Genomic DNA, 13,367 nt, shown 5'->3' with positions numbered 1-13,367 from the left:
CAGTACCGAAGACCTGGGTCTTGTTACTTTGTCATGGTACAGATGTTTCAAAGGGTTAACAGACACATTTTTACCTTTGCTTTTGTTGTTTGCCAAACCTTTCGAGTGGTAGAAACTAAAGCTGAAGCCAGTTTACATATTTCTGCAGGGAAACCTCGTTGTTCACAGAAATAACCTTCAGCTATTGTTTGAAATATTTTGTCAATAGAAGAACTGGAAGGCAATGTGCAGTTGTAGATGGTGAACTGGCGTTTAAGACGCTGTGGGATATCGTTCCGACCTCCCCCAGGGTGAATCATAGCAGCTACAAACTGGATGTCAACCACATTTGTGAATTCTCCTGGCTTCTCCAAATTGTAGAAACCTTTCTGTTCCATCAGCTGTCTTACAATCTCATTGGTGATCTAGTTATCGCCAAAAAGAAGAAGAAATGGAGCAGTTAAGTATTTCAGGGCTTCAACTTAAAAACTTAAAAAAAAAAAGTGAAAGAGGAAATTTCAAATATAATAAATTTGACAGAAGGAAAGACATCTCTTGTTTTTCTTAATTTCAGGTGTTTTGGTCAACATTTCAGCAATTTATAAAGACATGCAGCATTGTACCAAGCACTCTTATCCAGTGGGTAGGCTGCATGCAAGCTTCATGAGTTAAGTACTTGTGGGCATAAGGTCAGGCAGGCAACTGGATTTCCATAATATCAATCTAAGAAAATTCAGCACTTTAAAGTTTTGAGCCAGACTATATATTCAGATTGACATAGGCACTTAGTGACAAAGAATGGTTAGTTTAGCACAAAGCACAGTCACTTGTACAGAGGCAGTGAGAGAACAGGATTACAGACCTATATTGGGAACAGGAAAATTACTTTTTCTCAGCAGTAATTTTTTTGAATTTAAGTCAGATTTTCAGATCATAGGACTATAAATATTCATTCATCAAGACATCTCGCTAGTCTTGGATGTCAATTGTGATCTTAGTTTTCACCAAATAATAACTGTACTTTAAAGTCCAGAGTAGATGGAAGAAGGAAAGAGTCTTTGATTGCTTCTTAGATTTGCATGTTTCCTTTCCCAGATTGCTTCTCAGCACAGCTAGTTTGGAAATCCTGCAAGATCTGTAAGTAACCAAAATAAAAGGCCTAAAAGCTACAATGATTGCACCAAGTGGCTTGCTGCTTACCCTAATCTCTTGGGACTGACAGTTTATTACTCTTGGCAAAAACTGGCTTAGGGAAATTGCTTTTAGTAGACATATTTGCTCCAGTCCATATTATGATACCTTTTCCATAAATTTTCCTATTTTTGCAGCCCACAGATCAGTATTTCCATCAGCAGCAATGGTAAAACTACCAATTCCCAAATGTTAACATTTTCCTTTTACCTGATCACCCCATTCATTAATCACAGGCATGTTGATGTCATCAATAAAGATAGTCATTTTCTTCCCTGCCGGAGGACCGTATGTGGTGCCCATCCTTTTATCTATGTAACTTTGTATGCTCCTTTGGAACATATTTGGCAGAGTTGCAGAAGAAAAGTTTAGGCATTTGGTCAAGTGAACATCAGGATCATACTTGCTTGTGTAATCCTGCAAGATAAACCCATTTTAAGTAAAGTGCACCAGTAACTCCAGATTAATTCAGCCAATAGGAGACACAGATGCTCAGCAGCCCTGCAAAAAACAGCCATCTACAAAATCTGTCCTGCTATTAGCTTCAAAATGTCAAAAAGCAGCTTATTTAAGATAAATATGCCATCTCTGACCTGAAATTCAAACAAACTCTCAGTTAATCTTTTGCGTAAAGTTTCTAAGTATTAAAATTTACAAGCTTTTAACAGACTTCGCTAAGTGTTACAGGAAGTAGACATGTGACAACTCAACATGCAAACAAACTTTGCATTAGCAATTGTCAGAGTTTTTCTAAATTCAAGCTGTTAGTGATGATCTATTACAGCAGTCTGCAAGGAACAAATGAAAAAACAAGTCCTTTTTCACATTTACACTACAGCCATATCTTAAAAGAAAAGCAGCGTACAGGAATGGTAGTGTAAAATTAAACCCAGCTACATCGTGTTTACTGACAGTTATCCTCTCTTAATAAAGAAAGGAATCCTTGGGCTTTATGAATGCATACAATTCCCACAGCTGCTGAGGATGCCCTAAAGAAACAAAGTTCCACTTTTTGCATTTAGTGAGGTTTCACAATAGCACCAGAAAGAAAAAGATGTAACCCTGGAGTTACAACAAGGCGTATATAATAAAAATGGGAAATGTTTTGCTTAGCAAAAGACCTAAGACATGAAAATAGCATTAGAAATTCCAAATTTCCAACATGATGTCTTTTTAAAGATTTGGTTCTTCTACAATGTATTAGAAAAATAAATATAATTTAAATTCTTATCTTCATAACAGGGTTGACTAGAAATGTTCCTATTTTGGTACCTCATAAAAATAAACCTATATAATTGCTGATTAAGTGCTCTAAGAACCACTCTAGTCAGATATATACTTCGCATGGCAACAGAAAGGAAGACACAGCTAAGCTCCCTCAAAATATTTTGATTAATATTGTTAAACTGTTAATTTTGTTGATACAATGTTGGTACAATGATCTCAGTTTAAGAAAAGGTGCCCTTCAGAGACAGGTTTTTCTCAGACATCACATAAACAACAGTCTACACATGCAATGTACATGCAGCAGTCCTGTACTTGGTGAGTACTCTTGACAGCTGATGGGTTGACAGCGGCTGGGTGAAGGTCTTGCAGCTGGTCAAGGTCAACCCACCACAACTATGAATACGCAACCATTCAAAAAACACACTCGTGTTTTATTCATGATGGCATTTCAGAATCTTTACATGGTAACAATAATATTCCACAGTACATAAGTGAGAACCATCTTTGAAAAAGAAGAGGTTATTTAACGAGATTATTTTTGTTACTTGAACTGTCAGAGGAATTTCAACTCTACCATAACAGTTTCACATTAAATTATTGATTTTTTGCAATTCATGAAATAATAGTACAGAGGAAAGGTCTTAAATAACACTCCATTATAAGTTCTTTATTTTGACATATACTGATGCCTGACTCAATGATGAAAATTACTTCAGATTAATTCAGATTACAACCCGAGGTATTCTGTATTAAAAGTTTTTTACTTTTTCACCAAACCAGCTGGTTATATCTGGAAATTTCTTTTCCACAACATGTGGTAAAATAAAATTCTATAGAAGGTGAAAGAGGAAGGGGAATGATTGTGAAGGCAACTAACTTTCAATCCTAATCTTAAATGAGGTCAAATGTCTGCTGGCGTTATGATGCCTTGTGTAAAGAACATACTCTGCTCTATAGAATAGACATGGGGTAAGCAACTCCCAAGAATCAGCTCCAATTATTTTTAGGGACAGGAATGGCAGCTGAAGGCTGCAGGTTGCCAGTATCTGGCCAAAATCCAGTATGCAGAATATCAAGACCACCACCCAGACCCCGCCTCTTCACTCTGCTAAAATAGTTCTCCAGCTGGTGCCAAGAACAGAAGTTGACATTACACCGGCATGCATGCTGGCATCAACAGCTATGCTGAAAAAGTAGTATTAATGGCTGCTGGCATTGGTACAACTTGCTTGATGTCGTGGCTTAGAAAGAACATGGCCAGAGGACTCAAAATGGCTCCAGATTTTAAGAAAGCCAAAGGTCAATTTAGGCCAGTGTTTTTCAGTTATTTTCAGCTTCAAGACCCCTACAAATCTTCCATGGAGGTACAGATGCTTGTATAGCAAATTCACCATCCCAACAGTAGATCAGTTTTATCTAGCTACCTCTCACGATCAAAGAGTCTCCGGGAAATCACAGACACCATACTGAAGACCATTACACTTGCATTTTTTCAAATAAGGGGTGCCAGGTTTGGTACAACACCTGCATTTGTTCAGCCTTTCAATTAGTGGCTCTTCTGTATTAAGTTATTATTTTTTTAAGTGTCATATGATTAACCTGCACCATTTTAGAATATGGAAACCGTGTATTTGTTAGTTTAATAGCAATCCTGTTACTTTCTTCTACAAAAAGAACAATATGCCATTTCCAGTGAAGAAATTAAGAGAACAGATAACAAACACTAAATTAATCCTCGGAAAAATCAGCTTGAGTAAAGAAGGAAGTTCTTAATTTCTTTTCAGTTTGGCTTGAGAAGAATGTCTGTGCAAGAAGGGCACACAAAAGACCAGTTCACACATGGCATCGCTGACAAAGTATAGGGAAAGATCAATATTTTCTTAGCAAAACCTCCAGTTTGACTTCTCAAAAGAAAGTATATCAAAGAGCATTTATCACATGACCTTGTGGCCATGGTTAGCAAAGTGTAAAAGAACCCTTTATACTAAAGTATAGATACTTATGGTTTTTTGCTTGTAGGCCATGTGGCAAAGTACCTCAGTAAGAATGCTAGTATGTAATGTGAAGAAAAAACAAATTACTCTTGCACTTCAATTTAACATTTTAGCCAATGCCAATTCTTGCAGTTCTCTCATACAAAGCTATTACATGTTTTTCCATTCCACCTACCTTGATCATAACTGTTTTTGCTGTTCCCTGTTCTCCAATTAGTAGAACAGCTTTTCCTTGCCTCATGATAGTCTGCATTAGAAAGTCTGTTCGGACACTGTCTACATTTGGAACTAGAAGGGAAGTATATTCTGGTACTGAATCTTTAGGGTAAATATATTCAGGGACCTGCATATGAAAGACACAGAAAAAGTTTGAGACTTTCTACCTGCCCACACAATCACTTTGCATCAGAACACAAAACCAAATGTACTTCATAAAACGTACATTAGCAAAAATTTTCTTCCTGAAGGCCAAGCACCCATTTATAATCAATCAGTCAGTACCTGACCAAGCTTTTCTAAAAGCATGTTAGACTAACAGGATATTTTCACTCTACTATTCTCCGTTATGTGAAGAAAACTTTTACTTGCTGGGAGTTCTTAAACAGTTGGGCTATAGACACTAGACAAAGCTAAGATCACTTCTGTATTGCTTCCAAAGCTATCTCAAATGCATGCTCCTATTCCCCACCAAAAATATTTATGAAAAAAAGAAAAATAAATCTCTCAAAAGATAAAGTCTTGAGCATTTGGTAGGGTTAATCTTCCCAACCAAATTATGTAGTGTTTTAAATAATAAAATAATATGCCTCTTACCAAATACATCTTTCTTGTGTACTCATTAAGAAAGCTTAGCATGTTGCAGCATACAAACCTTCTTTGCCCAGTGCTCCCACTGGCCACAGGCATTAATACCAAATTCAAACATGCTTTCTTCTCCATTCACAGCAGGAAGTTCTTTCACTGCAGAGTGCTTCTGTAGGAACAGCTCCATTTTCAGCCTGTCATCTGGTTCCAGAAGAGCTCCGGCTGACCACATTACAGCAAAAGTGAACAAGCGAGCAATATGTTCCTCACTGAGCTGCTTCTCATCTCGGTCGGACAATAAACCCTGCAAAGCAGATGAAATATGTAGCTACTGCCCTCCTAACAACCTCCCAAAACAAGTAACAGCATGAGAGAGAAAAAAACTGAATGTCATATCTACCTGTAGGAGGTCAATAGCTTGTTTGATGTACATACATTCTAAAATTGGCATTTTTGGTGTCACAGCAGAGAAAACAAAATCTATCACATCCTGGAAAAGAAGAAAAAAAACAACCCACAATTCAAAGAATCTTTTTACCACTTTCAAGGGGATGATTTATTCTTAGATGAGGCCAATTTCTTAATTTCAATTATATTCTAAAATTTATTCCAAACATTTCCCCCCATTTCTGGGATTATAAATATTCAGACTTAGAGCATGAAATTTTGCTAACAATAACCCATTCTCCTGAGTTCCACCTTACTAGAGTAATGGGTAACACATGCAACGCAGATACACATTATGAGAAAAAACTCACGTTAGCCTCTTAATCTAGACTAGGGCTCATGGGTATGTGGTCTGAGAAAGAAGACCGTCTGAATGTGAGCATGCATAAGAGAAGGGAGGCTTAGAAAACATTCCTTTTTTTGTTATTTCTTGTTGACTAGCAATAGCGCTTTCACTTGTGCGTGGGTGGGGTTTTTTTTGTGGCTTTACCTCTAAAATGCCTGGTTTGCCCCCAACAGTGCACACGGTGCTCAAGTGACTGAGAGGGTTGCGGGTACCACGAGGAATGGGTAGAAGTGAGGCACTACAAGCAGTCTGGGAGATTCAAGCCTAAAGACCTTTAAAATTTGGACCTAAATCTCTCTGAGATTCAGTTCCTTCATCTGTAAAATGGACTAGAGGTCTCACAGGGCGCTACAAATTGTTTAATAATTGATTTGACACAGAATAAAGGTATTTCATGAGTCAAAGTAGTCTGTATTTCAAGAGCCAAATTTTCACCAGAATGATTTTTACGGTACTTACGATTCCAGTGAGGTTCGTGTAATTCTTGTTCTTTGAATTTATTAAAAAAAAAAATCAGGTCCATATATGGTAATACTTTATTATTATGGTAAATATTTATTATTACTGTAATTAATTATTACTACTATTTTTAAAAGAATACATGGCTGAAGAAGGATGTAAAATCAAGATAGCAATTAACAGTAAGTACTTATTAGGGTATTTTGTTTGGACTGGGGGTCTGGAGAAACTAGTTGGGCCATAACAAAAACATATTCCTAATCTGCACTTCGCTATTCTTGAATTTAGTATCACATATCCCATGAAAGAGGGTAGATATAGGTTAGATATGAGGAGGAAGTTCTTCATTATGAGGGTGGTGAGACACTGGCACAGGTTGCCTGGAAAAGTTGTGGATGCCCCATCCCTGGCAGTGTTCAAGGCCAGGTTGGACGGGGGGGCTTTAAGCAACCTGATCTAGTGCAAGGTGTCTGTGCCCATGACAAGGGGGTTGGAACTGGATGAACTTTAAGGTCCCTTCCAACCCAAACCATTCTATGATAAATTTTGAAGAACTTCAATCAGGAATTTGCTATCCCTTACAAGGAGATGTCAGGTGGTAAAAAGCCATATGAGAAAAGACCTTTGCACAGTGTATAGTCACTGTGGAACTCACTGGACTGTAGAATGCTCTTTAGGACTAGAAGTCGGTAGCATACTCAAAAGGTGTAGACAAGCACGAGAACAATTAAATGCAAAGTTATTAATATTTGTAAAATTAATCTGAACATCAGCATTTAAATATTAAAGGTAAGAAACTCTTTGGATTCTATATTCAACATTATGCTCCAGAGTCAATAGCAGCCTTTACCCAAATAAGATTAGGGTGTAATTTAACTTGGAGAGAAGAATAAGTCACACTTGACTTCTGCTCTGCTAGTTTTAGGACTTCCCTGAAGTCTCCAGAATAGGTGAAGAAGGGATCCAGGAAAGTGAGTGTGATTTAAAACTTACTAGATTTTTTTTTTTTTCCCCATTTTAAACAATATATAGACATGCTGAAACTTTTGTTGCTCACATAACATCCATCAGTGGTTTGAGCTTCACACTTTGCAGACAAGCTAAGTAACACCACTCAGGTAATTGTTTCAATTATTTTGTTCTTTGAAACTCTCAGATAATTACTTCCATCATCTAAGCAATTCTGTTGCTTACAGGTAGCAGCATCATTCATAGACAAGAAATTGGCAGTAGATCTTCTAAATTTAAGAGAGTGGAGACTTCATATGAGGGTGGGAGTTTACTTGAAATTACTCCTAACCACAAAACACTGCTGAGAAGAAAGAACTGGGAAAGAGAAGGCAAAAATGCAACCCTTCACTCACTGTTTTGAAAAACTCCTGTGGAAATAGAAAGGACTCAAAGATAGTCTTAATTCAAAATAAGGTTGCTTTTGGGGGTTGTCTTGGGTGGTGGTGTGGTGGTTTGTTTTGGTTTTTTTTATTTATCCTTGTCTTCTGGACTACCTCCTGTCTTTCATATAAAAACTAATGACTTGCATTGGAATTTATAACATACATGGAAAGAATAAGTAGATTCTCTCCACTGATTCACAAATGCTGTTCTCCGGTGCTTCCCCCTACATTACTGCTACTTGCTGTACCTTCAGTAATAATGATTTTATCCAATATGCAAGCTTTCAGTGACAAATACTTTTTATTAGCAAAAATGATGAGTATTTCTTGTAAGCAGATTGTAATTGCTATAGCAGTTGCCTTACATCTACTTTGGTTGAATTTAGATTGATTTCAAAAGGTGTCTATAAGTACACTTACTGATTGTCCTTAGTTAATATAGTTCCATCTATAGCCTAATCTTTATTTTCTTCTAAAGACCAGATATTTGTAAGCTGCTTACATCCATGCTTTTCTTAATACTAGCATCAAATTCACCACGATCTGTATTCGGGGTTTGACTACTGTTGATTCCTCTTCTTTCACAAATTTTCTTTTAGAATTCATCCTTTTTTTTTTTTTCCTTTTTTTTTTTTTATGTGGAGGAAAATAATAACTGTAAAAAGAGCTGTCTGAATACACAAGTAGTGTAACCCTCATCTGTAAAATCACTGTTATCGCTTCTATTATTTGAGAAGCAAAGATAGCACATTAAAAGTGAAAGAAAACTGACAGCGTGACAGCTTTCATTTACATTTTGATAGTTGCAAATGCAGCCATCAGCACAGAACTAACTTCATATTTCACTGCATTTTCATCTCTCAGTCTAATAAAATACACATTTTTCTGGACTTTATTGCTATTGCTTCAGGCTTGGGTATTTTAAATGTTGCTATTATGTTTTCAGAGCAAGTTGTAGCATAAAATATAAACAGAGTTGTGGCAAAAAAGCAGTGAATTGACCCACATATACATTACTTTAGAAGCACATTTTAAAATTCATTATCAGAATTGTTTCTCTTGCTGCTGCAGTAAATACTATGTCGTATCATTATGTTTTGGAGGTACAACAAAATGAATAGCTTCTTAAACATTGGTTTTAAAGTAAATGGGCACTGAAATGAAACGTATCTGTAAAAAGACATTTGTTAACATTCAAGGTATTCCAAAACTATATTCATCATTGCTTTTATCATGATTTATAAATAAACTTTCTGAAATGTCACTCAAAGTTCAGTAAAAACTGAATTTTTAAAACTCAATAGCAATGAAAAAACGTTACAGGAAAAAATCCCTATGAATCCAACACCAATTATACAAGTCAACTGTCAGGAGCGAACCAATGGGAAAGCAAATTATATAAGGAAGTTGCATTGTTCCACAGATGTTGGGGAAATCAGAAGATAATGCTGAAAGACTGCAAAGCAATAACTTTCTTTTAAAAATTCCAAATTGAAAATGAGAATTTCAATGGAATTGAAAAAAGTATACTACTGAGATTATGCTTTTTGACCCACTACTGAGTACAACCATCCATAATATTAATGAAACCTTCTTAATGATTCAGTGTGCTAATGGAGGGGAAAAACATTTAGAATTCTTCCTTTGGATCTATTGATTGAACACAATGTAGTCAGAGAATGTATCAAAGAGATGCAATCTCAAAAATCTCCCTTAGAACAGAATAATGGATTGTAAAATCAGAAGAGACCATTATAGTCACCCATACTCACCTATACTGAGCTTCAGACTACCACAGAGCACAGAACTACCCTAAATTAAAATATTTTAAAAATATTTAATGGACCAAATGCAGCCAAAATATCTAAGGTTCCACCAGAGTGAATCTAGCTTAAATTCTTTCTGAATTTACTTTTTACATTTAAAACAAACAAGGAAGTTTACCCACTCCCTTAATGTACCCTAAAAAGAATTAAAATTGCAGTAATAATTACAAGCAAAGAGAATATCTGTGTTTTGCCAACATGCATTATAAAATAATCACAGATTTAACAATTCATTGCCAACTAACCTATGCAGACAAAAAAAAGCATCCAAATTATTCATCTCATATTTTCACTCATTCATTAATGTTAAAGATAATTTTCTCTCCCTCTCTCCCTTTTTTTTTGTTTAATTCTTCATCCTTATTTTATTGCACGAACAAAGAGAAATAAATAATTGAAAAAGCACTTAGAAAGAAAGAATGCTTCATTAGATAAAGAATAAGAAATGCAAATTCTCTTCTTGTCTGAAGTGGTTGAATTAAGTACCTGAAATACAGCATTAAAGCAATTCCACAGGACGTCAGAGTATGTAATCGGTAGTGTTTGTAGCCAAGCTCTTAAAATAGGCTTCCAATCTAAGACTGAAGAACTCATGAAGACCATCCCATTACGAGAAACTGTTGCAGGAGAGGCATTGTCAATGTTGTGAGGTTCAAAAATAATTTTGCAATTGGGGGACATCGGAATTCGATCTCCATTGGCCAAAGTAAGGGTCTTATTATCGTCCAGAACAGAGTTCAGATTTTCAATCCATATTGCATCAATAGGTCCATCCAAAACTATCCAGATATGCTCACCCTAAAATAAGGAGACACACACTCATGTAACTTTACACACATTGACCAAAAATACACATTTACTTAATCTCATGGAACACACTGATGGATATAACTAGTGAGTCATAATTTGATACTGATTAGCTCAATTTTTATAATTTGCTCAGTGATTTTAATCCTTCATTATCCTGTGTCACACCAAAAAGGATATTAAGGAATAGTGACAACAATTAATTTGCACTGTTCTAAGCTTAAAGCTGTCCTTTTATTTTACAAAAGTACATCAGCCAGCCCAGAATCCATCAGGGTGGAAGAAAACATTTCCCATTAAATACAGTCACAGCCACACGGTTAGTCCCTGTGGGATGTTACCTAGGTATTTCATGTAAGGCTTCCCATTTTCCTAGTGAGGACTGAATGAAACATCAGGAGATTTGAGTGTAATTATGATTCGATGAAACATCATCTGCTGGTTTGATAAGAGAACTGGGAAATGCCTGTACTTATTTCTTACCAAAGCCTCTTACATTCTGATATGATGAAAGAGAGATATAGAATCATAGAGTGGTTTGGGTTGGAAGGGACCTTAAGACCATCTAGTTCCAACCGCCCTGCCGTGGGCAGGGATGCCTCACACTAGGCCATGTCGCCCAAGGCTCTGTCCAACCTGGCCTTGAACACTGCCAGGGATGGAGCATTAACAGCTTCCTTGGGCAACCTGTTCCAGTGCCTCACCACAAAAGAGTGGTAAAGAATTTCTCACAGTAAAGAATTTCTTCCTTATATCTAACCTGAACTTCCCCTGTTTAAGTTTAAACCCATTACCCCTTGTCCTATCACTACAGTCCCTGATGAAGAGTAAATATTTCAAAAGCCATGGTTACAGCAGCAGATTTCATCATCACTGCTCTTATTGTCAAGATATTTACAGCAGCCACCATTTCTTCAAAGGACTTGTATAGGAAAACCCAGGTCACCCATTCTTGGTCCTCCTCCTCCTGTAACTGACCAGGCTCTTGACACCGACGAGAGATGTTGGCCCACGCTCATTATAGTGAAATATAGTGCCAATTACATAAAACCAGAGAGGATAAAATCAACTTTCCTGTCCTCATGTCAAAACATGAACAGCTTTTGCTTTTGTGTTCAAATGGTAGGACCGCCTGCTTACAGAAGAGAGCAAAACCCTTAAAATATTTTCCAGTTCTGGAACCTCAATAGCTTGGGTACCCTTGTGCTCTCTGGCACACACACATAATTCTGACTTTTGTATACAGTGAGCTAGTCAAACGCAAACTACAACTAACAATTATTTTCCCATTTGATTTTATAATGGAAGATCTTTCAAGTAAATGACAGGTAATGAGACCTTATGGAAAAAGTACTCAATGTCCTTATTAACTATCATGATACAGTATCCATTACCTTCTTTGCTTTTAAAGTTTTTCTCCATAACGTAGAGAAAATACCATCCGTCCAGTCATTTGTAGCAACATCAAGGGTACCAAACATCTGGGAAGCTGTGATTGCCTTTGGGTTCATTCTCATTTCTTTATGAGGAGCACCACAATCTGTCATTGCTTTCATCAAAATATTAATGCATTTTGTCTTTCCTGCACCAGTTGGACCTAGAGTCATCATACCTTAAAACAATATAAACATGGTTTAAAATTAAATGTCAAAATGTCATGCTACCATTTAACGGTTCATTACATCAACGACCCTTGTTTTATTTTTACCAAAAGCCAATACAAAAAAAAAAAGATGTTTCTCACTCCACTTAATGTTGACTGGAATGGAATTTAAAAATATTATTAAAAGGCCTCTATAACATCTGCTCTATTATGATAGGCAAGCCTATGTGGCTTTGTATCTTCCCTCAGGCAGTTCTCTTCCTTTTTCTAATGGGAAATTACAACTGCCTTTTTATGTTTGCATGCAATGACATTGACATGACTGGTGGTAAACAAAACCAGTAATTTCTAAATATGTTTAATGAGAATGACTAGTTTCCAATGATATAAAAAAATTGAGTGTATCTTTCTGAAGCAAAAATAACAAAAATATGTACCTGCATCCATTCATGCTGACATTTTAATACATCTTTCTTACAAAAAAAACAGTTAACAGCAACCACACTTTCAATTTCATCACTGTATACACATATTGCCTAAGGACAAGAAGCCATGTCTTCAACAATAATCTGAGCCTACACTTGATCCTTTTTAGTTGTATTTTCTAAATTACCTACTCAAGAGGCCAAGAGTCTGTCCAAAAGCAGATGGGACATTCAAATGAACTTCCACAGTCATCTAAGGGAGCTAGGTAACTCCTGTTAACCATAAAGTCAACTGAACAACATAATACTTAGTTGGCTTTGAAAACCTCTTAAACAAAGGCATGGAATAAACAATCACAAATCCAAGTTACAAACCTAATCCAGAAAAATGCAGACTTTTTCTCTAAAAAAACATCTTTTCTAAAACTAAAGGGAGCTGACTGTTCCCAAAAACAACTTGAGCACCCAGACAATCACTTAATCATGCAACATGTTACATCTGGGGAGATCTAATCCAAGCTCCTTATTGTAATGGAATGGTCTTTTTGCTGATTTCGACAGCATTTAGACCAAAACTGTTACACAAAAGGGATTTCAGGATCCATGCACTGAATCTCCATGCATATGTGAGTGTGTGTGTATGCATGAGCATTTCATTTGCTCATATTGCCCCTATTTCAACCAAGAGAAGTCATGCAGATTTTTCCTGATTACTTGAAATCCCATGGTAGCTAAATCCAATGGTACATGAGTAGGACAAATGCAAGTCAGGAAAACAGAATATTTTTCCTTCCATGCAGTAACTTGTGTCATAGAAAGGCCCTGGCCATTCAAGTATTAGACCAATTGGAGCTGCATGACCCCT

General features: G+C 36.4%; 1 protein-coding gene across 1 annotated transcript in view; it reads right to left on the bottom strand.

The window, feature by feature from the left end:
• Positions 1-13,367, bottom strand: part of LOC115602733 (dynein heavy chain 5, axonemal-like) — a 155,875-nt gene that overhangs the window by 72,840 nt on the left and 69,668 nt on the right. The window contains exons 47-53 of the mRNA XM_030474161.2: positions 11,869-12,086; positions 10,154-10,465; positions 5,596-5,685; positions 5,263-5,499; positions 4,567-4,734; positions 1,381-1,587; positions 75-404 (exon numbers count right to left, since the gene is read on the bottom strand). Of these exons, the coding sequence (XP_030330021.1) occupies positions 75-404; positions 1,381-1,587; positions 4,567-4,734; positions 5,263-5,499; positions 5,596-5,685; positions 10,154-10,465; positions 11,869-12,086 (1,562 nt within the window). The remainder of the gene's footprint in view (positions 1-74; positions 405-1,380; positions 1,588-4,566; positions 4,735-5,262; positions 5,500-5,595; positions 5,686-10,153; positions 10,466-11,868; positions 12,087-13,367) is intronic.

Source organism: Strigops habroptila, chromosome 1 (genome assembly GCF_004027225.2).
Source record: "Strigops habroptila isolate Jane chromosome 1, bStrHab1.2.pri, whole genome shotgun sequence".
Lineage (NCBI taxonomy): Eukaryota > Metazoa > Chordata > Aves > Psittaciformes > Psittacidae > Strigops > Strigops habroptila.
The sequence above is the reverse complement of the archived record's forward strand: the minus strand, read 5'-3'. Positions and strand labels throughout refer to the sequence as shown.